Below are 27,503 nucleotides of genomic sequence, written 5' to 3' on the forward strand. Positions count from 1 at the left end.
ATAAATTTATTAATGAGAACCTTAAATACAACGAATTATTATAACTAGAGGGCAGAAACACATGAGCATCGTCAGCTCCCTTCATCACTTACATGTGAATTTAAATAGGCCAGATATAAGAGATATCCCAGCCGTTACACTTTGAGCATCTCTTAAACTAATAAAAACTTCATTGTTAATAATTAAATTCTTAGTTTTAAGGTAGTTATAATAATTCGCTGTATTTAAGGTTTTCATTAATAAATTTATTTATTTTTAAATTGTGATAAAATGGTGTTAGATAGGAGAAAGTTACAACAGACATTTTTTCTTGGAAATAAGCCGAGTAAATAAAAAAACTCTGAAATTTTTATTTTTACAAGTGGCGTACTATTTTTTTTATTGAAAAAAATACTCGATGCGTATCACATCTACGCTACTGGTTGAAACTAAAACCTCTTCTTTTTACATTTAAAGTGTCTCTGTTAGGTAGACTCTTATAATAAAATTTTATAACGATACCTTCAACTGTTAAAGAACTAGTAAAGACTATTATTAATTTTTCAAAATTTTTAACACCCTGTATCTTGCGTAAGAAGCATTTCCGACCCATAGTGTGCTATATGAAAATTAATATTTCGACGTCCCCTATCATTCCCCGAAAGCATGACCGACTTACAGGAATCACCCTGTATCATCATCAACCAGCCTGAAGTGTCCACTGCTGGACGTAGGCCTCCCTCAAATCCTTCCACTCTTCTCGGTCCTGTGCCACTTGGATCCAGTTTCCCCTAAATCTCTTCAAGTCATCTGACCATCTTGTCGAAGGTCTGCCTCTGTTTCTGAAAGCATCTTGTCTTGGCCGCCATTCTAGTATTAGCTTGGTCCATCTATCATCCGTTCTTCTGGCAATATGCCCAGCCCAGTTCCATTTGAGTTTTTAAGCAGGTCATCAGTTTTTAAACAGATCACCCTGTATACCTCGTAGGAAATTCCACATTCACGGACTCCCGTATTGCCCGGCAATCCTTACGGTCATCCGGGAATGTTTTCCTACTAGGTATACGATAATATACTATTCCATTGTTCCATTGTCTCGTAAGTCTCTATTGCATTTCTTACAATATGTCGTATCCCACATTATCCTAGTTAAATAATTAAAAAATTAGTATTTTACAATTAGTATTTACAAAATTAGTATTTACAAAGAATTTACTTAGTAAACATTACTTACACATACGTTTAAACTTTTTTGTGTCTCCTATAAAATTTTGTTAAGTTGGGTTACGACCTATCAGCACTAGGCCATCGATATATTATACATAAATAACGGCAATGTTAGTCAGTCAGCTGAATAGCGGAACAGTGCTGGTCAGTCGTACCACCGAATAAATATAAGAAGAAGGGTCAGCCGGCGTTCTAGCTTTCATGTGGCGTTTACAAAGACGAGCCGCGGCGGCAGCAAAAAATTGTATGGTCGTATGCCGCCGCTGGGTCGAGCGCTCGAATACGGGGGTTTCTTCAAAAATAATTCGAACGCGGCGCGGCGCGGTGGATGGAATAGTGCAAATATTTTTAGGGCTGGTAGATCTCGATAAAAGAAACATATTTTCTCTTTACCATTTATCAGATAAGTCCAACATATCCGAGTTAATTAAGTTTGAAAATTAAAAAAAAATATATTTTTTTTGAAAAAATTTTGAGAGCCATCTGATTTTTTCTGTATTTGCATTCCTTTTATTGCCGTAACAATAGAGTCAAGCCGTAACTATGGTAATATCTGATATTAAGGAATTATACCGTGGTAATTTGCGGTGAACAGGCAATTCTAAAAAGTTTTCGAAAAATATACAAGGAAATTTAAAAGTAAATGCACGATTTTCAACATCTTTTTTTAGCGAAAAAAAACTCATAGACGGGGTCGGGGGTTCCTGGGGTCGAAATATACCACCCCTGAAAATATTTGCACTTATTTAAGATTCACCCTATATATAATTATTTTTTTACGTATATTGGGGACAACTGACCAGCACTGTTCCGCTATTCAGCTGACTGACTAACATTGCCGTAATTTATGTATAATATATAATAATAACAATTTTCAGCCTTAGTAAATTCCTTACATTACCTAAGTTATCTTCACAACTTTGACCAGGTCCCAGAGGTCCCTGTTCTAATTTTCGCTTGACTGACCGCGGTATATGTATGTACATAACTACTGTAATCAACTGTCTAAAAACTGGCTTGGCTCTACAATTACATGGATTACTCGGCTTGTTCGATGCCCAGTGTTGACACATCGACTATAAATATTTAAAAACGACTTGGAAAAGTCAGAATTGATTCTGTTTTGAGTGAATTCAGAGGTTTACTGTTTTGAGTGAAATCTCAAATGAATGAATTGGATAACATGTAATTCATCAGCTGATCTGTTTAAATGTAGGTCAAATGTACGGTCAAAATAAGCCAAAGAATGGTGAAAAAAATTGATTTTTTGAGTCCTTCTAGAGTTATGCTAAAATTCTACAATGGGATATAAAAGTAATTTCCAAAAATATAATAATATACTGGATGTTCCATTTAATATAACAAAGATGCTACCCCTTTTTAAATGATTTGGCAACACTGTTGCGATGATAATATTTTAGATAGATGGAGCAGGTGCCTTTATGCAAAAATCCAAATTTCCAAAAACCATGAATCATATTTCTATCTCGCCCTATATTTTTATCTATGGTACTGTTGTCAACAATAATATGTACTTCATGTTAGATCTAAATTAACTTGTATCAACTATATGGGCAAATGGATTTTATTGGATAACTTTCTTAATTTTTTGAAAATAAAACAAATGATTTGCTTTTTTACTTGTAGACATTTACTATTAAAACAGGCATTGGCGTAACTACAGGGGTGCCCGGGGGTGCGCCGTCCCCCCCCCCCCCCACTGCTAGGCACCCCCCAGAGAAATCCTGAGTTATGACTCTTGCATGGCTACGTATTAATTTTTATTTGCTTGTGATGCAGTAAAAATGACGTTTTCTAGTTTTGTTTCGTTGATATTATTTTGTTGTGTTCAAAAATGTGTTAATTTTTATTTTTTTTAGACAATTTGTAGGTATTTAAGTAATCTACTGTATTACGGTTTGATAACCAAGTATATGAAATTTATTGATAGAGAAATTCATGTAAACGTTTTATACAAAAAATGTGCTTTTTAAAATTATTTTTCATTTAAAAAAAAACAAAAGCCCTAGGCCCCCCTGAGCTCAACCCCCCCAAGGCCCATCTCCATCCCAGGATAAATTGCTAGTTACGCTAAAGAAAACAGTTACCTATCTTTGACAAAAACTGTCCATTAGTTGAAGATAGACTCGTAGATGTATATAAATTTGGGCAAGTTTATCAACTAATAATGCAAAAGTATTTAAATTTCATTAATACTAAGTAGAGTATGAATCAAGACATACCGAGCTAAATCAGAGAAAGTTAACCTGTTTAACTATAAAATAGTAAATAAATATTGTTCCTAGTAGATTTTGTTTCATGAAAGAATAAAGAATTATAAAATTCTATATAATTTATGTAATTTCAAAACCATTTAAAAGTAACCAATTCGTATGTAAACTCTTACACAGCTGTGAATGGCAGGGAAAACTGGTCCATGCATGGTGTCAAGGAAAACTGTTATAGCAAGGTATACTAAGTTGGAGGCCTGAACCCATAAAAAACCACAATATGGTGTTTTGATGATTAATATGTATATTTTCTTACTTGTTTATTTTATTATGGTAGAAATAGCCGTTTCTTTATTAAAATGCCATTTTATAATATTATACTTAACAATACGGTATAAATACAGGGTGTCCCACAATTAGTGCGACAAACTGAAAGGGGTTGTAGAGGGCATCAAAACAAGTCATTTGAGTATAGGAACCCATGTCCGGAAATGTGCCGTTTTGGCAGGTGTAGTGAAACGTAAATTTCAAGTTGCATTATTTATTCAAAACATATTTACAAAAACTGCATTCGTGTCTTCAACAGAATGGACGGCACTTTGAGCAGTTTTTGTAAATGGGTTCCTATACTCAAATGACTTGTTTTGATGCCCTCTACAACCCCTTTCAGTTTGTCGCACTAATTGTGGGACACCCTGCGTAGAAATGCCTTTATGTCATAAAATAAAGTTAATCTAATTAAATCTATAATAAAGAAACGACAGAAGAATTTTAAAAAATTTCCTATCTCCGCAATATAAATTTAATATTAATATTAAATTTAAATTTAATATAATATTTTTATTCAGACTGGCATTAGGCAAAAATTATTAATTTTACGAAACCTTTTAAGTACAGCTTATTATTGAGTAATAAACATACAGTTGTGTTCTTTTGTTTCTATAATTTTGTTCTAGTAATTTGTTTTATACAGGGTGTCCGTACTGTATTCAGTAATATAGTAATTCAAATTAATCATAAATTTTTCTTCTAAAAAATCATGATAAAACAGTTTCTGTTGAATTTTTGGCACAAAAGCATTACCTAACCTAATCAAATGTATGATTTCAGCCTAATAACTATTTAGTCAACATCTTTCATTTATGTCAATGATGACAGGTTGATAATTCGATTCCAAATATCTCGCAAACCTTATTACTCGTAGCGATTTTTACCAAGAGACTTTTTTACGTAAATGTATATTTTTTTACTCCGTAGTTTTGTACAAGTGCGGACGAAAAGTTATTACTCTTGAAGAGACCTAACCAGTAAAAAAATATGTTGGTAATTCCTCTACAAGTAGGAGTCATATTGACATCAAAATCAAATTTCTCATGTGAAAAAAAAAACCCAGACACCAATTTTCATCCAAATAGTGACGTCACTTTAGAAATTATTGAGAAAAAATCGAAATAAAAATAAAACTTCTACACCCTAAAAGAAGCAGTTCGGAACATTTTGCAGAATATGCTGCCGAATTTTCTGGAATACAGTTCGTACCACCTCGTATAAAACGTACAAATCTACAAAGATATTGTGGCAGGAGTTGAATTATAGCAAGATTATTAAAATTATGAAAAATAGAACAACTTTTCTATAAATAATTTTTCTCATTACAAACTAATTGTTTCAGTAGCGTATCTGTATTTTTTAATTAAATAAATATATTAACATATAAGCTCACTGTTTTTATTAAAATTATGTCTCTTTAATAATTTTAGTAACCATTAACATTTACTGACCCAACATAAAAGAAAACTAGGAAGTTATTTAGTCTTTTATTTTAATGCGTTTAAAAAAAATAGAACGGCACTGGTAAAGCAGTATCATGTCAACCATGTTAAAATAAATTTGTGGTCTCGCTAATTTTGTTGACATACTCCTTTTTTAGTCTTTTAGGGCGTCTAAGTCTATTCAGTTACTGACATCTTCAATCCATCGTTGATGAAAGCCTATAAAATAAGTAGAACTTGAACCCGCACGCTCCGCAGAATTTCTTCACTCCGAATCTGTAGATGAGCGGCTGAAAATTTCAAAATATTTTTTACGTTTATATGGATTATAATCTTGACCAAAGTATTGATTCGTATAAGCTACAGTAAACGTGTTTCAATTCTACAACAAGTGAACAAAAATGGATTTATTTAATGGCGACAGGAACAGCTTAAAAAGACGAGTTCTTAAAAAAATTGATAAATCAGAAGATGAAGTAACTTATGGCGTTAGTTCCTTAATAAGATACTTTCAGGATAGCAAAATTCTACCGGAGATGCCTAGTAAGTTATAGTTTTTGTAATTACATTTTTTTACGTGTGGGTTCCATTCCAACTACTCTGTCATGTATGTTTACTGTCAAGACTTATAAGTCTTTCTTTGAAAACTTAAGTCTTTTTGATTTAATCATTTTAATGACTTAAGTCATTTGAATTTTAAGTATTTTTCGAAAGCTGACTTAAGACCTAAGATCTGCGTCTTTTTCAAAATGATTTGTGATTTAAATCTTTCCGAAACAGAAAAAGATTTAAGCCTTTTTAGAAAAGACTTAAGTTGGACCGACTGTAGCAGGCATTATAACGTATACAGCATGATTCACGGCCATGGTACGTTAAACGTTTATGGGGAACCTGTGACAGAATTTTTGCGTAAAAGCGGCCTGTTACATCTTCCTAAATTATTTTCCTTATTACAGTATTGCCGCTTCAAAGTGGTACAATCTTTGTTATTTTAAATAGAACATCTAGTATATTATTATATTTTTCGAAACTACTTTCAATATCTGATATTTTTTCTATTATACTAACCTATAGGGAAATTAAAATAACTTTCGTTGCACATCATAATACGACCACCAGCAAACTCCATATAAGACGACGCGTGGTGTCATTGATGACGTGCAACGAAAGTTGTTCCAATTTCCCTATACAGGGTTGTTCACCACATACGACACGGAGTATTGTAGCTGAACTTTTGGGTTTGTTGAAAGACTATTAGACCTACAATTTAAAAATATTTTTACAAGATACAGAGTCTCCCAAATAAATAAAAAATATCAAAGTTGTATTTTTTTAAATGGAACACCCTGTATATTATTACATTTTTAGTTTCTATTATTAAAATAAAGGTAAATTTGATCAAGGTTTATCACCCTTAAACCTGACCGTTTTTGAAATATTTTCAATTTTGTGAAATTGTTGTAAAAATTTTCAGGCTTTATTTCTCCAAGGGCATCAAAGTTTTTAATACTAAATATTTACTGAAGTTTAATTATTGATCAGTTATTGTGTTGCAATAATAAAAATAATACTACCTCATACAGAGTGTCTAAAAATTTATTTTAAATAATTTCTAGCTTTCAACGGCAATAACTTGTTTAATTTAAATAGAACACCCTGTATATTTGAGGAGAATCAGATGCACAATTTAATTGTCCATCAAATTGTATTATACCATTTTTACCTATCTCTTCAAGTTTTCGTAGAAAATGCCTTTTCTTATAATTTAGACCTTATTTATCAATATACCCATGGAATATTGACATTTTAGATTGTTTTTAAAGCAACAAATGTACAGGTGCTAAAAACGATAATATTACCAGCCTATTTGTATACAAAAATAAAACAATTTAAATATTTATAAAAGAGTGTACCATAATTAAATATACCACCATTATTTCCGCCCAAATACTAATTAATTACATATTAAACTGTGTTAGTTAATAAATTATTCTAAATAAATGTGGATTTAGAATCAGAAATCAATATAATAATAAGTTATGAAAATGAACGTCTCTGTTGTTAAATAAACATCCGTCAAAAAATGAAATAAAACTTTTAAGGTGTTATTTTTTACCACACTCTCTAATACACATAGAAAATTAAGTTTTTTAGTATTTGAAGCAATTATTATTAATCAACGCAAACAGTCAATTAATGTAGTTTGAATACTGGAATCGTATTAATTGGTCCTCTTTTACAAATATTTAGACAATTTTTTTATTTTTTAATGACATAAACGAACTATATCGATAATATTAATAGACAATTAAATTGTGCATCTGATTCCCATAAAATATACAGGGTGTTCTATTTAAATTATAGAAGTAATTGCCGTTTATTGCTAGTTATTATTTAAAATAAATTTTTAGACACTCTGTATAAGGTAGTATAATTTTTATTATTGCAACACAAAATTTAGTAAATAGAAATACTTCAGTACAATATTTGGTTTTAAAAACATAAATACGCCTGGAGAAATAAAGCCTTAAAATTATTACTGTATTTTGACAAAAACCTAAATATTTCAAAAACGGTAAGATTAAAATGCGGTAAACCTTAATCAAATTTATCTTTATTTTAATCGTAGAAACTATAAATGTAATAATATACAGGGTGTTCCATTTAAAAAAATACAACTTTGATATTTTTTATTTATTTGGGCCACTCTGTATCTGTAAAAATATTTTTAAATTGTAGCTCTAATAGTCCTTCAACGAACCCAAAACTTACAATTTGCAAAAATCTAAGAGTTTAGCTACAATACTCCGCGTCGTATGTGGTGAACAACCCTGTATACCTACCAATTTCTAATAGTTTGCGAGATATAAAATAAAACATGTGTTGCAAATTGGCAAAAACATGATATTGAATAAGAATTGGCTATATCATAAATTAGGCATATTAAAAGCTGAAATTTGGTTTAGTTGAGGTTAAGGAAAGTCGCCATATTCGATCTGTCTAAATCAACCTATTGAGTATCAAATAGGGAGATTAAAAAAATGTATTTCTGTTTGTAGTACTAAAATTGTATGTTTTCAAGCCTATGTATATTATTAAAAAATCGAAACACAAATAATTGCTCTTCAACGATATTCTATAATTCTATACCTAAACCTCCTGGTTCCTTCAGTAAAGTCCTTTAAAAGATAATAATTCTATTATAATTGTTTCGTTTAAAAAAAATCGTTACAATGAAAAATATTCAAACTTTATGAGTATCATTTACAGTTTACTTGCTAAGTTTCTAAAACTGTCATAGTAACAATTTTTTTTAAATGAGACTAGGCATAATAATAAAATTATTAATTTTTAAATAGCTCTACTTAAACAGACCGGAAGAGTTAGATATAAGAACATAATATACTGGGTGGTCCGAACTGTATTCCGGAAACTTCGGCAGCACATTCTGCAGATAAAAATAAATAAACAGTTCGTATAATAATGTATACCCTAAAATGCTTAGTTTCGGAGATACAGGATGCAGGAGTTTCATTTTTATTTCGATTTTTTCCAAATACGTCAATAATGAAAATAAATATTTGGATGAAAATTGGTGTCTGGAAGTTTTTTGACATGAGAAATTTGATTTTAATATCTCCTTTTTTTGTGGTTCGACAACAAGTAACTGAGGAAAAGAATAGTATGTGGGAAAGAAAATGCAATGATATTGAAACTTACATTGGGGGATCACGATCTACGGAAGCATGGAGAACTCTGAAGGGGATGAAAACAAATACGCATGAACGATGGACGGGAACTATATCTTTAAGTGATTGGAGGAAACATTATGAAAACCAATTAATAGAACAACGTCCACAGTTTTTGCAAAACGATGAAGCCGTCACTATTACAGAACCTAGAACAAACATATCGATTGAGGAAGCTAAACAAGCCTTGGTATCTATGAGCTCCAGGACCGGGTGGTATTATGGCTGAAATGCTAAAATATGGCGGAGAATGTCTTATAACAGAAATAACAAACTTAATGCAGATGTGTGTAGATCGGAATAAAATACCTAATGAATAGAAGTTAGCCTATATCACTTCTATATATAAAAAAGGGAACAGAAAAGACCCGAATAACTACAGAGGTCTAGTGTGAATTGCACCTTCAGCAGACTTTTTACAAAAATAATTAGGAATAAGCTCGGGAATAAGCTAGAAATATCTACTTACAACAAAATCAGTAAAGATTGGTAGTGATTCTTAGGGACTGGAAGAAGAGGTGTGGGGGAATGGGCGTCCCTGTAGGAGATGACTGATGGTTACATTGAATTTTGCCGATGATCAGGTTGTCATAGCTCAAGATGCTTACGACCTTGAATTCATGATGAGCAGGTTAAATCCGGCATACACGGAATGGGGCCTTACTGTGAACATTGATAAAACGGAATACTCACTATTGAATTGGTCACTAGGTAGTGACCAATTCAGATGATAAATTTGACATTTTTATTACTGACAATCCAAAGCTCAGACAGGTTGAATGGTTTAAATATTTGGGGGCACGTATAACCAGAAAGGGACTGGACAAAACAGAAGTATCTGCTAGAATAGAACAAGGGCGGAAGATTATAGGAGCACTGAATGGCATCTGGTGGGACAAAAACATAAGACCAAACACAAAAGTACATATTGGAAGAGCCCTAGTAGAGTCCGTAGTAACTTATGTGTGTGAAGTTTGGACCTTACAAAAGCGAGCTTTGAATGCACTCGTAATGGACTATTTGAGATGCAGTGCGAGACTATCTAAACTTGACAGAGTTAGGAACGTGGAAATCAGAGCCAAAATGGATGCCACATAGACAATAGTGTATGTACAATAGTATAGTACGTATCTACAGCTGGTCACCTCCTGGAAAAGGAAAAGAGGACGGCCTAGAAGATCCTGGAATGAGGCCATCAGAAGGGCAATGGAGGACCGTAACTTGGAAGAGAAAGATGTTCTTGATCGTAACAGGTGGCGGTTAGGCGTGGCGATGCGACGTTAGTTGCGACAACCCTGTATATATATATATATATATATATATATATATATATATATACGACATTAGTTGCGACATATATATATATATATATATATATATATATATATATATATATATATATATATATATATATATATATATATATATATATATATATATATATATATATATATATATATCCTTTTTTGACTCCTATTTGTAGAACGCCTACATGTGTTTTAACTGTTTTGAAAGAGTTATAACTTTTCGTCCGTACCGCATAAAACTACAGAGTGAAAAATATACCTTTTCCGTATTTTTTACGTAAAAATGTTGCTTGGTAAAAATCACTACGAGCAACCGTTCTCAAGATATTTGTGCAGATATATTCTCACTTTGGCCCCTTATAATTCTCGCAGTTGTGTCACATACGGCGCTCCAAACCACTTTAGATCTAAGCATACGAGGGACAATGCTGGCCGTTGTCAGTCTTCCCACCAAATTCTCAAGAGCTAGCCGTGTCACCGCCCACTTTATGCACCAAACCACACTTTAGATTCAAGCATCATCGACGTGGACAACAAGGGTTGCCATCAGTCTCCCGTTGGTTAATTTAAAACGATGTAATATGCCTCAAAGCACCTATGGCCCTTATAGAATTTGTGTGAAAGCTTAATTTACTCTGCAAGTTATGTTCTTTTGATCCTGGGTCTCACATCAGGTATCAAAGTTGGGTCCATTGCCCCACATGCGTTTCCTGTTCTAAGCTCTCCTGCCATAGATCTAAAGTACTCTCCTTTTCTTCCACCTTTCCCCTCTTGTCTCCTTTCTCCATGCTCTGCGTCGCTCACCCGCCTGTAATTCAACTGGTATGGTTCCTGAAATGACCATCAAGGTACTTGTAGAAATTGTGCGGAAGGAACTGCATATTCGCATAGCAACCCTCCTCTGCACTTCTTCTGATTTTAGCACAAAAACATTTCAAATTTATGATTTCAGTGTAATAACTATTTAGTCAACATGTTTAATTTATGTCAATGATGACAGGTATTGATAATTTCGATTCCAAATATCTCGAGCAACCATTACTTATAGCGATTTTACCTAAGAGACTATTTTACGTAAAAAACGTCGTAAATGTATATTTTTTTACTCATTAGATTTATAAGGTACAGTCGAAAAGTTATTACTCTTCAAACCAGTTAAAAACATCTATCCATTGGCGCCCTCTAAAGTAGGAGTCATTTTGACATCAAATTCAAATTTTTCATGTCAAAACTCCTAGACACCAATTTTCATCCAAATATTTTTGTTACTTTATAATGCCGAGAGAACTCTTCCCATTGCATCGACCGTAGAACGCCCCTTTCGAAAGCCAAATTGTGAGTCGCAAAGCCTCCGTTGTTCTCTATCTCAGTAACATGTTGCGGTCTTTATAAGATGTTCTAATACCTTTCCTATGCAGTTTAGTAAACTCAGGGGCGGTAGGATACGCTGTTCGTTTCTGGCTTTCTTGGCTTTTCTATGAGCACAAGTTTTTGCCACTTTCCATATCCTTGGAAATATTCCTATTCTCAGCTGCTGGTTCATGAGCTCCAAGCACTGCCTAGGGATCTTCTCCAACGCGCATTTTATAACCTCTGGGGAAGCCCATCTGGTCCCTGCAGCCTTCTTTTTGGTTTTAGCTTGGTAACTGCAGCTTTCAATCTGTCCAAAGACCAGAGTGGTATTTCAGAAGTTTCTATTGCGATATGGGGCCCAGTTTATCTCCGATGTTTTCGGAAAAGTTTTTCGGCTTCTCTTTAGTACCACCTCCGCTGGTATGTGTGTCGCCGCTTAAGCCTTGTTCGTAACAATCTGCATCCCCCTTCCCCCAGACATCACTTTGTACTTCCGCTATGACACTCTTCCAAGATTTTTCTTGGCTTCCCATATCGCCTTTAATTTCTTCCTTTTACCTACCCTATATATATATATATATATATATATATATATATATATATATATATAGAAAGTTATATATATATATATATATATATATATATATACATATATATATATATATATATATATATATATATATATATAATTACAGAAGGCCATTATATATATATATATATATATATATATATATATATATATATATGTATATATGTGTCGCTGCCTTAAGTCGAAATTTGCCTGTAACAATCTGGCATCCCCTTCCATCACTTTGTACCTCTCTCCGCTGCGACATACCAAGATTTTTCTTGGCTTCCCATATCGCCTTTTTAATTCCTTCCTTTTACCTACCCTATATATATATATATATATATAGAAAGAGTGAGATATATTGTTGTTATATATATATATATATATATATATATATATATATATATATATATATATATATATATATATATATATATATATATATATATATATATATATATATATACTCCAGGGTTGTCGCAACTATATATATATATACATATATATATATATATATATATATATATATATATATATATATATGTATATATATATATATATATATATATATATATACTTTTTTTGACTCCTATTTGTAGACGCCTACATGTGTTTTAACTGTTTTGAAGAGTTATAACTTTTCGTCCGTACCCGCATAAAACTACAGAGTGAAAAAATATACCTTTCCGTAATTTTTTACGTAAAAAATGTTTCTTGGTAAAAATCACTACGAGCAACCGTTCTCAAGATATTTGTGTGATATATTCTCAAGAATAGAAATAGTCAATACATGTCATTATTGAAAAAAAAATGAACACGTTGAGTGTATAGTTATTTGACCTAAATAATAAATTTGGGAAATTTTTATTTTTTTAAATTAATCATACATTTTTCTGCGAATAAAATGATGATAAAACAGTTTCTCTTGAACTTTTAGCACAAAAACATTTCAAATTTATGATTTCAGTGTAATAACTATTTAGTCAACATGTTTAATTTATGTCAATGATGACAGGTATTGATAATTTCGATTCCAAATATCTCGAGAACCATTACTTATAGCGATTTTTACCAAGAGACCTATTTTACGTAAAAAACGTCGTAAATGTATATTTTTTTACTCATTAGATTTATAAGGTACAGTCGAAAAGTTATTACTCTTCAAACCAGTTAAAACATTATAGTTGGCGCCCTCTACAAGTAGGAGTCATTTTGACATCAAATTCAAATTTTTCATGTCAAAAAACTCCTAGACACCAATTTTCATCCAAATATTGGCGTTACTTTATAAATTATTTTGAAAAAATTGAAATAAAAAAGAATCTTCGACACCCCATATCTCCGAAACTAAGCATTTTAGGACATACATTTATACGAACTTTTTTACTTATTTTTATCTGCAGAATATGTTGCCGAAGAGTTTTCGGAATAGAGTTGGCACCACCCTGTATATCGTTGAAAAGCTATTTTATTAGTATTTTGATCTTTTAAATAATATGTAAATTAAATTATTAAATAACAAAGATTTCAGCAATTTTATAACCAACCGAAATAAATATTTTTTTGGCTCACCCTGTGTAATATCCAATGAGTTGATTTCACCATCATCATCATCATTTAGTTTATACCGTCCACTGCTGAACAAAAGCCTCCCTTAACTCTACCCATTTCCTTCTATTTTGTGCCACTTGAATCCAGTTTCCAGCCATCCTCTTAATGTCATCTGTCCATCGACTAGGAGGTCGTCCTCTGCTTCTATAGGCCTCGTGTCTCGGTCTCCATTCCACAAGTCTCTTTGTCCACCGTCCATCTGTCATCCTAGCCACATGTCCTGCCCAATTCCATTTAAGATGTAAGACAGATATCACCACCATATAATGAGTTGATTTAGATAGATCGAATATATAGACTTTCCTCAACTTATAACCCAAATTTCACGTTTTAAAGTGTTCAATTCATGATTTTACAATGCTCATTCAAGATCATGTTTTTGTCAATTTTATTAGAGATAGGTATAGGTTAGTATAATAGAAAAATTATGAGATATGAAAGTAGTTTCCAAAAATGTAATAATATACCGGATGTTCCCCCGTTAAGATAAGTAAAATGCTACCACTTTTCAAATGATGGGGCAACTTGTAACGCTGAAACTATTTTAGAGAGATGTAGCAGGTGCCTTTATGTATTGTAACCAACCAAATTTTCAAAAAAAAATATCACCGGTTCTCCATTAAAGTCTATAACGTACCATCACCGTGAATCACCATATATTAGGTTAGTTATAGTTAGTTAGTGTAGTTATATCGCGTTTATGTTTCAAAATCATGTATCTGATAATATACATTTTTTTAATATAAAATTTTAGGCAGAAACATGCTGGAAGCATTCTTAATTATGAACAAGTTTAATATAGATAAAAGTAAAACTAAGCTAGAAATGTATTACAAAATTAGGTCAGAAATACCAGATTTTTATGTCAATAAGCATCCGAAATTACCTCACATGAAGGAGATAGCTGAGACAGTGTAAGTTTAAATATTTAGTTGTAATTCAATATTACTGCTATATTATATTATTTATTGAAATTGCTGAAGAATTTATCAAAATTTAATGCAAATGCTGTGTTCTAGCTATCAAAATTGTTGTTGTTTCTTGTAAAATAAAAATATAAAGTGAAAAAGGGATGTGAAATTTTAAAAGTTAAACAAAATTAGGGACTTTTTTTCCCATGTCAGCTTTGAACTGAAAAATGATTGATTTGAGAAATATATATGATAGAAAAATTCGCAAAGCTAAATTTAATAAGCCCTGAAATTTTACATTTTATAAACTCTGTTTACCTCTGTTTTTAAAGATTTAAATTGGGTTTGACATTTTTTTAGTGAAGATTATATTTATATTGATAAAAAATGGCAAATAACTTAAAATATTTGTACTGAAAAGCTATTATAACTTTACCTCTAAAATCAACTTATACGGGGTGTTTCAAAAAACATGTGCCATCTCTCGTGGGGAGATTCCTCACGTAAAAATAAAATTATTTTTTCATATCAACATAGGTCCGATTCTGCTTTGTTTCGCAGCTCTAGGGTGTTAAAATCTTAATAATCTTTATATCCAGTGTCCAGTGTCCTTTAGATCCTTGTGTCCCAGAAATAAGTGCAAGTATTTTAAGGGGTGGTAGATCTCGATAAAAGAAACATATTTTCTCTTTACCGTTTTTCAAATAAGTCCAAAATAACGGAGTTATTTTACTTTGAAAATTTCCAAAAAAATATTTTTTGCTAAAATTTTGAGAATCACTGGATCTTTTCTGGATTTTCTTTCTTGTAAATATAATCTAATACCTATGTTGCCATATAATATACTACCAATTAAAATACTCACTTATTTCTGGGACACCCTGTATAGAGTGGCGTAAGACTCCTGGCTCTTTCTTATCGTTGCGGTTTTTACACTTGAAAGCTGAACACATCACCATTGTAATAAAGTCTATACAAAGTTCACTACACACAACAAATTATAAAAAATCGCTAAAATTGTCATTATTGGCGAGGTGGTGACTCATCCATAGGCTCCAAAATGATGGCGTCTAAAGTCACAAATTCTGCTGCAGCCCGTATATGGGCGTTACATATCCTTGTATTCTGTAGTCATTAAGATTTTATAATATTTAACCTTATATTTAAATATATCTTTCTTCTAGATATTGCTTCCCGCTGCCTCGACTTACCGAAAACCTAAATAGAATAGTATTCGTAAAACTTAAAGATCTAGATCCGAATAAATTCGACGCTTATAATTTTTTCGCTCATGCCTATAATGTCGTCGAAATTCGAATTAGAGAGGACGTGGCAACAAGCGACATATTGTTATACGACATGGAAGGCTTAACAATGGCTCATTTTCTAAAGTTAACGCCAGATGCGTTAAAAAAATCAGGAATGGTTTTAGAAGTAAGTTGTCCAAAATATACTTTTTTTCATAGCAACTGTTAAAATTGCCTTATATCTATCAAAAATAGTAGATAAAATAGTACTTTAACCGCAAGGGTAGATTAAATAATACTTTAACAGGGGGGTAGGTTAAAAACTTATTTCTTCTCGTACGTTTTTTAATTGCTTCCATTTTTGAAAATTTTTGTATTCCTTTTCATAAGTTATTCGGGATTTAAATGGAAGTAGTTCGGATATGGCGTTTGTCGCCTCAGCCTGAGCCATTTCTGGCTCCAATTCAATCAGCAATTGACACGAAAGAGAATTAAAAAATATTGACTCAAAACTGACAACTAAAGAGACAGCTTTATTTATTTGTCAAATTACATAGAAACCAACGCCAACCCAGCACAATATTTTTTCTACTCGTAATAAATTTCTTGAAATAATAATTTCTGAATATTTTTTAAAACGTAACTCGCTATGGAAAAAAATATTGTTTTATACACGACGATAAAATTGCATTATGGTCCTCCGAAATTAATTCACTCGCGATTTCATCGCTCGTGAATTAATCTTTTCGGTCGACGATAAAATAACATTTTATCGTCTTGTATAAAAAATAACTATTAATACGAGTGTTATCTTTTATATTTTGCATATAGAGATAGAAAAAAATATACTAAAATAAATAAACAAATAAGTAAGTGCAAATATTTTCAAGGCTGGTAGATCTCGATAAAAGAAACATATTTTCTCTTTGCCGTTCTTCAAATAAGCCCAAAATAATGGACCAAATTTAATTTGAAAATTTAAAAAAAATATTTTTTTATTTTTAAATTTTGACGACATTATAAAAGCTACTACCTATGTTGCCATATTATCAAGAAATTATGATTTTAACTAAAAACTAAAAATAAATTCATTATCAAATTTGAACAATGTTGCATGGGATTTCTTATGTTTGTTTCCAAGCACTACCCGGTAGAATAATATGGATATAGAGGAATAAGACTGATATTCTTGTTAACAATGCCATGGCTTTGTAATTAAAAGTACCCTATGTTGCAAACAGTAGTGTAATTACATTAAATTAATCACTTTTTACCTTTTTTCTTTGAGAAAATTTCTATAAAAATTCAAAAATTAAATGCAAAATTTTAAATTTGAAAAAAATCCCAAATTTTGAAAAATAGAAACAAAAACATAGGTAACATATTAATTAATATTCTACTATAATTTATTTTCCAGAAAGTATATTCCAATAGAGTTGCTGGTATTCATTATCTAAATCTGCATAGTTCAGTTGAAATGATTATAAATTTAATCAAAAAGATGCTTAAAGAAAAGCTTCGAAATAGGGTAAGTACCGAAAATTATATATAATGTTGTTAGATCTAGTGGTTATAATATTAATCATTTTTTCTAATTATTTTTAGCCGGACATACCAACAGGTATGGTAGACTATTAAGATCGGCAATTTTTTTTTATTAATTTTACTCAAAATGAGTTATTTGGGTCATAAATCACCTAAATACAAAATATTTTCATGGTATCTGTCCGTCTGTCCGTCTGTCCGTCTATCCGTCTATCCGTCTGTCCGTCTGTCCGTCTGTCCGTCTGTCCGTCTGTCCGTCTGTCCGTCTGTCCGTCTGTCCGTCTGTCCGTCTGTCCGTCTGTCCGTCTGTCCGTCTGTCCGTCTGTCCGTCTGTCCGTCTGTCCGTCTGTCCGTCTGTCCGTCTGTCCGTCTGTCCGTCTGTCCGTCTGTCCGTCTGTCCGTCTGTCCGTCTGTCCGTCTGTCCGTCTGTCCGTCTGTCCGTCTGTCCGTCTGTCCGTCTGTCCGTCTGTCCGTCTGTCCGTCTGTCCGTCTGTCCCGTCCGTCTGTCCGTCTGTCCGTCTGTCCGTCTGTCCGTCTGTCCGTCTGTCCGTCTGTCCGTCTGTCCGTCTGTCCGTCTGTCCGTCTGTCCGTCTGTCCGTCTGTCCGTCTGTCCGTCTGTCCGTCTGTCCGTCTATCCGTCTGTCCGTCTGTAACACGATAACTCAAAAACCGCTAAACCGATTTGAACCAAATTTGGCACAAAAATACACCCAAGAATCTGGCCATTTGTTTTTGGTGGGTGTGGGTGGTTGGTAAGGGGGTATGGGAGGGAGTTAAAAATTTTTAAAAATCGTAACTTCAAAATTACAGTAGCTAGCGAAACGCGGTTTTCAATTTAAAATTAGGAATAATATTTGCAACAAAATTCGTAATAACATCAAAATCAGTCAAAGTCGCAGTTTTTGAGATATTCCGTGTTTCCGTAGTCCGTTTTTGAGAAAATCAAACTCTCATCGGACGCGACCCCAAGTGGCGGATAAGGGAAATAACCGCGGACCAAAATTGGAAAAATTCCTTTACTTTGAAAGTAAAAGAACTGCCTACCAACTTTTTATTAACATATTTTCGTATGGGCGGCTATACGTGCCTCCCGGCGCCAATTTTTTGCTGCTGGTATAGAATTTCGATGTACTATACCTCTTTTTGTGGGAATGGGACTACCCGCAAAAGGCTCCGGCAATAGTGCGTCGGGCATCTATAGTTACTAGAATAAAAAAAAATGAAAATTTTGTTTCAGTGAAAACCTAAAGTATGTACGAGGATGTATTTGAGAAAATATTTTTTCTTCTATAGAGTTGCTCTAAAAAGTGTGAGTAGATTTGGAATGATTTTTTTTTAAATTGAACACCTTGTATTTTATTGCATTTTTGGCGTCCTTTCAGATCACTTTACCATAATCCTAAGATATGAGTAAATATATTTCGATAATTTCAGAGATATTAATAAATAAAAAATATATTTTTTTCAGCATTTCTTAAAGATATTATTAAAAATACAAGAACTGTCCTGAAATCAAAACTATATTATTTATTTACTTTAGATGGTCTGTACTTACTTTGCTATAAATATGGTAATGGTAAATCATACAGGATGTTCGAAAGTCTACGCCGAACTTTCTAAAATATAAAATAATTATTATTGGCTTCTTTTAATTGGAAAACCCTGTATATTATTTTATTATTAGACGAAGAGTTCAAAAATGAACATTTTTTGTATTTAAAGGATTTCAAAAATTTTAATGGATTCGCAGATACAGGCAGTATTATTTCATATAGCTCTTTCAACGGTACAATACGAGCGAAAAATCATTAAGTGGCTTTGATAAAAATTTACTGGGAAAAAATGCCATATGAAATATAAAACCGCAAATATCTGCGAAACCGTTAAAAATTTTGAAATAATTGAATGCAAAAAATGTTTAGGAATAGGAAGCTAGATAAAATCAAGAAAAATATACGCTTTAAAACTAAATCTTAAATAACTTAAAAACGATTTATTTTAGGTATAGGAACATGAATAGCTAAAAAGTAACGAATTGAAAAGCCTTTTCACTAGTGAAATAAAAAAAGTGAGTTTCCATTTGAAAAAAATGATTTATGATAATTTATTTATCGCTCAATTCTATGACAGCTGCGGCCATTATTATATGACATTCGAACAATTTAATTTTTGAAATAGATAGCCACATAATATTTTCTCTTGATGGCATAGTGGCTGAAGTAATCACTAAATTTGACGTTTAGGCTATACACATATTTTTGACAGGCAGTTTTTTTCGTTCAAAAATTTTAATTTTTTTTTTCTCAAAAACGGTCAATGTTAGATATAGAGTGTTTAATATCAAAATTCGTAAAATTTTACAGAGAATTTAAGTATGTAATGAAAAATGGGGGCACCCATTTAAAATAAGAAAGTTGCTGTCAACTTCTGGTATTTCTGGAAGTGTCGCCATATTGAAAATATTTTTAATCGATAGATCTCGTTGCAAATCAATGATGTTCAAAAAATCTCCGATCTAGATATTGTGGTTCTCAAGAAACTTCTAATGCACGCTCAGCATAGGACACCCTGTATATAGATCTGCACTTAAACAATATTTCCAAGTTTTTTATTTTTGGGAGCTACAGATGCCCGAAGGTATTCTAAAAATGTTTAAAAACAATTTGTTGTTAAATTAAAACTATTGAATTATTAATATCGCTATTAAAAAATAGGGGTTGATGGTAGAAGGGTGAAAATTTAGTGTTGTATGTATTTTTTATTGTCAAATCATAAAAAAATAAAAATACAAAATTTTGTCCAAAAAAAATTGAGGTGGGCCACTCTTATCACTTAGGGGTATAAAAAACTACTTCAATAGAAAATAAATAAAATATCTGACTTGGTTTTACATGAGATCTCACAACTTTTTCTAGTGGAAGAATTGCATTGCGAGACTTGGCATATATTCTATGCTTTTGATAGATTTTTTTTTACCTACAGATAACAGTATGCAATTTTCAATACCTTTTTAATGTTAATGACCATTTTATAGATTAATTATAAAAATATGCTTGCAAATTAAAACGGTTACAACATTACTTAATTGTGTAATATTTAGTATTAAGTTTAAGGTTGCACACAACAGATTTGGAAATTTTTTTGCCTTGATATTTAAACTCGTCCAAATTATCAAAAATATATTTCGTAATAGTTTCTTAATCTATGGATTAATTTTATTTAAGATTTTGGTAATTTTTTATTACTTACAGATACACATACATAAAAATACAGAAACCTTATATGAGTACTTACCAAGGGATGTTTTGCCCAGAGACTATGATGGAAGCTGTCCGTCGCTACAGGAACTACAAGGTGATTTAACTCGTTAAACATACTGAATTATTTTGAATAGAGAGATAGATTTGGAAATAATCTGAAAAGAAGAACATGTTTGTTTTAATTTAAAAATACAGCCATACGCCACACGCCGCGGAGGCTCCAAGGAGAACGACAGTTTGTATTTTAATGAAATTTTGGGAGCATATGTAGGTTAATTCAAAGCACTTTTTAAAAATATAGAGAGTTCTACAGGGTGTCCCCAAAAAAAAGTTACATATCAAAGTTGTGTTTTTTGTAATGGAACACCTTACATATTAACTGAATTTCTGTAATGTAAGGTTTTTGACATATTTAACATTTTCTAGAAATAAAGAACAATTTTTAAATTACAATAAAAGCTACCTAAATTGGAATTTACCCGGTATAGCCTAATATGTAGTTAAATTAACTATTGTACTTTAAATCAAATTAAAACTTGATCAAAAAGTTATACAGGGTGAGACAAAATTAACATTGAACATTGGTCACCTTTAAAAGGATGTTACTCTTTTATTTTAAATGGAACATCCACTATATTATTCCGATATTCAATGGATAATTCATATCTCTTCGAAATACTATTAATGTTGCCTACCCCCACACAAAGATTTTCCTAGATATTATAATTTATACGATTTGATCTGAGTTGATCTTTATTATCTGATAAAATTTAGGTGGCTGTGATATGTCTGACGGTACTTCAACATAGGTGTCTAATTATTAGTCCAACTTTAACAAATAGTTATCATTTTGTGTCAGTTAAAACAAAAAAATGTCTCAGAAATTTGCCGAAAATGCAAAGATCCTACATCAGAAAGAATTGATATGATTCTATTAGTTTATATATTTATTAATTAATCGAATACTTAAATGCTCCTGATTTTATCTAGTCTGTTTTTTTTTATGGGGATATGTTAAAGACTATTGTGGACAACATGAGAGAAATTATTGTAGCTGTTTTCGGAGGTAGAACACATATGTCTTTTAAAATGAAAAGATTCTTTTGAAAAGACAATCATTTTATGCAGTTAACAGGAAATGAAGCATTTTGAGCATATGATTTCTTCTAGCTAATTTTTGTCACATAATTATAGGTTTATATCTACTTTTAAATCTGTAATAATTAAAATATGTTTTAAAGTGTATCTTTTTATTACCTTTGAGTATTTTACTCTATAATCTTTAATTTTTGTTAAATTAACAAAAAATATATCATACAGTTACCTAGATTTTTTTCAAATAATAAATAACTACTGACGCAAAATCATAAAAATTAAAATATCTACGAAAATCTTTGTCTGAGGGGTAGACAACCTTAATAATATTTTGAAGATAAATACATTCTCCATTTAACACCGGAAAAATATACTGGGTGTTCCATTTAAAATAAAGGAGTAACTTGGTTTTTAAAGGGACTATTGTTCAATATTAATTTTGTCTCACCCTGTATAACTTTTCGGGTCAAATTTCAATTTAGTTTAATATACAATGGTTGCTGTAATTAAATATCAGGCTAAACAAGATCAACTAAAATTTAGGTAGCTGTTATCGAAATTTAAAATTTACTCGTCATTTTCACAAAATGTGAAATATGTCAAAATCCTTAGATTTTAGGTATACGCTTCTTAATAAAACTCACCTTTCTTTTTTCCTAGAATCCGAAATTCAATTAATATATAGGGTGTTTATTTATTAGAAAAAACACAACTTTGATGTGTAACTTTTTTGGGGACACCCTGTATAATTCTATATATGTTTATAAAATGCTTTCTGTTAACATACATATGCTGCCAAATTTCATTTCGATATAAACTACCGTTGTCCTTAAATCTTCCGCGACGTATGAGAGTACCGAGACGCCATCGCCACCCTGTATTTTATAACATTGTTAATATAGTATTTTGTAACAATTTTTATGGGTATCTAGAATATTTAATAAATTATTGTAAAGTTTTAAGTAAGGTAAAACATTTTCTAAAAGACAAACAACATATTTGACATAAAATCAAAATATTTTATTGTTAAACTAAAGTACAGGGTGTCCCACTAACAATAGCTCTCGGCTGTATCTCGAAAAGTATTAGCCGTAGCGGCTGCGGAAAAAAATATTTATAACTAAAGAGGCTATGGGAAATTGCTGGAAATTTTTTTCAAGTTTGTAGAACGACCGCTAGGGGGCGCAACTGCAACAAAAAATAAGAAAATGGAGTTTTTACACAATTTTGCCTAGATAAGGTGTACTATAAGTAACAGCTTTATAATCTTCAGTAAATTTTGAATATTTTTTGTTAGAGCCATTTTCCCCTATCTACCAAAATTAAGTGGTGGGGGAAGGTTACATCTGTTTTTATTTGAATATTAATAACTCTGGACTGGATGACCGGAATCCAACAAGCTAGGGCTCGCGTAAAAGGGCGTTTCTTACTCTATATTGTACCGTATAAATAATAATAATAAGCTTTTAAACGTAGACGCTAGGGGGCGTTCTCTTACAATTTAACAAACATTGCGCGTTTTTTCAAAAAAATTAAATGCAATAGTATATGTAATTTCAGCTGATAGTAAAGAGTAGTAAAATCTTAAAAAGTCAGCGAAAACCGCATCTTGATATATTCTTTCAAACCGAAGATATTAGCAAAATTATAATAAATACCAAAAAATAAGCCCTTAATTGTCTTACTTTTACAACACTGTATCAGTAGCCCTCTTGATTATACCCATTCTAACTTAAAAATAAGATAGAAACAGTTAGTTTATTTTAAAATCGAGGATATACCAGAATATCATAATATCAGATGTATTAATATCTAATCATTAAGATATTAATAATATTGAACAAGAAACGATGATTCAGTGAAGTCATGGTAGGCTTTGGAAAAAAGTTGCTTTTGACGTAATAGTATAAACGTCAAATTGTTATTAGATCAACATTTTGATAGTCTTAGCAGCGTTTTTTATCTTTTGATTGCTTTTTCAAAATGCCAACAACTTCAACTTCTTCAAATAATAAAGGCATTTTCAAAAAGCATTTAAAAGATAAAAAAAAACGCTGCTAAAACTATCAAAATGTTGATCCAATAACAATTTGACGTTTATACTATTACGCGAACAGCAACTTTTTTCCAAAGCCTACCATGACTTCACTGAATCACCGTTTCTTGTTCACTATTATTAATATCTTAATTATTAGATATTAATACATCTGGTATAATGTTATTCTGGTATTTCGTCGGTTTTAAAATAAACTAACTGTTTTTATCTTATTTTTTTGTTAGAATGGGCCTAATCAAGAGGGCTACTGATATTGTATTGTAAAAGTAAGGTAATTAAGGGCTTACTTTTTGGTATTTATTATAACTTTGCTAATATCTTCGGTTTGAAAGAAGATATCAAGATGCGGTTTTCGCTGACTTTTTAAGCTTTTACTACTCCTTACTACCAGCTAAAATAGCACATACTATCGTATTTAATTTTTTTGAAAAAACGCGCTATGTTTGTTAAATTGTAAGAAAGCGCCCCCTAGCGTCTACGTTCAAACCCCTATTATTATTATTATTATTATGGTGTAATGTAGAGTAAGACAGTCTCTTTTAAACGAGCCCTCGTTTGTTGGATTCTGATCATCCAATTCGGAGTTATTAACATTTAAATAAAGATAGATCTAACCTTCCCCCACCACTTTATTTTAGCATATAGGGAAAAATGGTTCTAACAAAAAAATTCCAAAATTTAGTGAAGATTATGAAGGTATTATTTATAGTACCCATTATCTAGGCAAAATTCTGTAAAAAATCTATTTTCTTATTTTCCATAGCAGTTGCGTCACCTAGCGGCCGTTTTACAAACTTGAAAATAATTTCCAGCAATTTCTCATAGCCCCTTTAGTTATAAATATTTTTTTCCTAAGTAAGCCCTACGGCTAATACTTTCCGAGATACAGCCGAGAGCTATTCTTAGTGGGACACCCGGTACATGATAATTTAACGCAGAATATTAAGGAATTAATTCAATCAAAATGGCAGTCACATCCAGTGAAACAATGAAGTTGCCATTTTGAAAAGAGAAAGTGAAAATAGAAAATATTTAAAAAGACCAAGAAATAACCTTAAGTTAAAACATTCAAACTTTTGTATCTAAATTAGATTCTATCTTTTTAATAAGCTAGTTGCGTGAAAAACATTGTATATTAATAAATAAAACATGTTTCTTTCTATAGATATGTGGCGAAAAAAAATGGAGGAAAGCGAGAACATCTTTGATCATTTGGAAACCTTCTGTGGAAAACAAGTGGATACTATTATTACTCCTAGTTTTAGATACTTATGTGTCGATTAAAAATGTATACTTGCAAATAAAATTAATAAAATATAAATATAAGAATATATATATAATCTTATTTTTATTAAGACTGCCAATTATTACAATAATTGTGTTGATATACCTTGAATATATTATAGTAGTTTGTCCAACCAGAGGATGCATGACAGTGAGAGTTGTGTCTATCATTTTAATGCTCGTGTAAATTTTATTTCCTGTCAATTTTACCTAAATCGTTGAACAGACACTATATTATACTATAGATATAAGATACATACAGGGTGAGTCTTAAATAAGTGCTTTGCCTATTATATACATAAATAATGTTTTGCCTATTTTGCCGTATTATGAAAATATTATGTTTTTTTATTAAAATTTAAAAAAAAATTCTAAAAATTATTATTATTATTTTTGAAAAGGCAATCTTTTTACGCAGTTAACGGGAAAGGAAGAATTTTTTAAGCATTTGATTTCATCTAGCTAATTTTTGTCACATAATTATAGGTTTACATCTAGATTTAATTCTGTAATAATTAAAATATTTTTTAAACGTGTATTTTTTTATTACCGTTGAGTATTTTACTCTACATCCTTTAATTTTTGTTAAATTAACAAATGGTATATCACAGCCACCTACATATTTTCAAATACTAAAGATGTACTGAGGAAAAATCAAAAAAATTCAAATATCTAGTAAAGTCTTTGTCTCAGGGGCGGGCAACCTTAATAATATTTTAAAGATGTATGAATTGACACCGGAATAATATACTGGATGTTCCATTTAAAATAAAGGAGTAACTTGCTTTTAAAAGTGACTAATGTTCCATAATTATTGTGTCTTACCCTGTATAACTTTTCGGGCCAAATTTTAATTTGGTTTAACATACAATAGTTACTGTAATTAAATATCAGCCTATACAAGGTCAAGTAAAATTTAGGTAGCTGTTATTGAAATTTAAAATTTACTCTTCATTTTCACCAAATGTGAAATATGTCAAAATCCTTACATTTTAGGTATATGCATCTTTAATAAAAATCATCTTTATTTTTTTTAACTCTTCCTTATGAGATTTGATAGCGATCTTCCAATGGGAGGATTCCTGCAAGTGAGAATCGTGTATGTCATTTTACTTCACAGACAAATTGTAATTTATGTCATTTTTTTTGATGTCGTGTGTCAAAATCTTCCCTGAGTTGTTGAACCGACTATATCTATCGCGACGAGATCAGATGAAATCAAAAACGATACCCTACAAAACGACAAGTACTTGAATAAGGGAAAGGATTGAAAGTGTATAATGTAAATAAGCTTTGCAGAACCCTAATACAGAAACAACAATTACATTTTTAATGCATTCCAGAAGCAGACTGCGAAGAAGTGTATTTGGAATTCATACCACATATTGTCAAATCTTAATTGTCATCTTTGCAAAATGAAGCTTAGTGGCACACCCCTATTTAGGGTCAGGTCGGAAAATATAAATAGAAAAACGAAACTGTTAAAGATATGTTACGGAAATGCCCGTATCTTGTCGTCGATTAGGGAGTATCAGAGTCCCTTCTGAGCGAATGATGTCTTAACACAGAATTTATTCTGTGGTCCTACTACAGCCGGGGTTTGTTAGATTAATTTGACAATAATTTACATAATAAAACTACTTTTGACGATACTCCATTCATTGTCTATTTTTTTATCTAATCGTTTAACAACTAATTGATTCTCAGTAACTGAATGAATTGATACCATTACAATGTACTTAAATATATTATTACATTTCTATTACGCAAATGTTAATACATCTTCCTAAGACATGCGATCCCACATGTTCTACAGGAGATTGTATTTGTAACATCTATTTATGTTATCATATACAGAGTAGTCCATAAGTACTAACGTTAAGTTACTTAATAATAGCGATCTTGATTTTATAACCATCGCTGACGCCGTTTTTTTATCACATTGAGCAGAGGCCAACAATATTTATTTGGAGTTGCATAAAAACACGATTTCGTCTTTTAGTCCGACATTTAATAATAGAAGAGCTGGCTACATAAAAAACCTTATCATCGTTACATGGCTAATTTTTTGTGTGAAGTATCCTTTTGTGTAGCCATTATGAAATAGTCATGTCTGCCAGCGCGATCCCGGGGCTTAAAGCGGGGGCGGCCAATCGAAAGGGTGAAATTTTTACACTAAAAATATTATAAGATACACGAGTTATAATTGCAAAAACAGCTTTTATTTATTATTAAGAAACGCCGAAAATTGTTGGCAGACATTTTTCTAGTCGCTAAAATGCCGACAGACAACGCGAAAGAGGCG

General features: G+C 31.4%; 1 protein-coding gene and 1 long non-coding RNA gene across 2 annotated transcripts in view; one reads left to right on the forward strand and one right to left on the reverse strand.

The window, feature by feature from the left end:
- Nucleotides 1–841: 841 nt before the first annotated feature.
- On the reverse strand, nt 842–2,183 carry LOC115884980. The gene is made up of 3 exons (XR_004050657.1): nt 2,103–2,183; nt 1,220–1,279; nt 842–1,124 (listed from the first exon to the last, which is right to left on the reverse strand). It is a non-coding gene; the product is annotated as an uncharacterized LOC115884980 (long non-coding RNA).
- Nucleotides 2,184–5,467: 3,284 nt separating this feature from the next.
- LOC115885009 overlaps nt 5,468–27,503 on the forward strand; it is a 43,132-nt gene continuing 21,096 nt past the window's right edge. The window contains exons 1-6 of the mRNA XM_030903751.1: nt 5,468–5,752; nt 14,555–14,714; nt 15,896–16,145; nt 17,376–17,486; nt 20,755–20,857; nt 25,080–25,189. Of these exons, the coding sequence (XP_030759611.1) occupies nt 5,611–5,752; nt 14,555–14,714; nt 15,896–16,145; nt 17,376–17,486; nt 20,755–20,857; nt 25,080–25,189 (876 nt within the window). The 5' untranslated portion in view covers nt 5,468–5,610. The remainder of the gene's footprint in view (nt 5,753–14,554; nt 14,715–15,895; nt 16,146–17,375; nt 17,487–20,754; nt 20,858–25,079; nt 25,190–27,503) is intronic.

This window comes from Sitophilus oryzae, unplaced genomic scaffold, assembly GCF_002938485.1.
Source record: "Sitophilus oryzae breed Bouriz unplaced genomic scaffold, Soryzae_2.0 scaffold_359_pilon_pilon, whole genome shotgun sequence".
Taxonomy (NCBI): Eukaryota; Metazoa; Arthropoda; class Insecta; order Coleoptera; family Curculionidae; genus Sitophilus; species Sitophilus oryzae.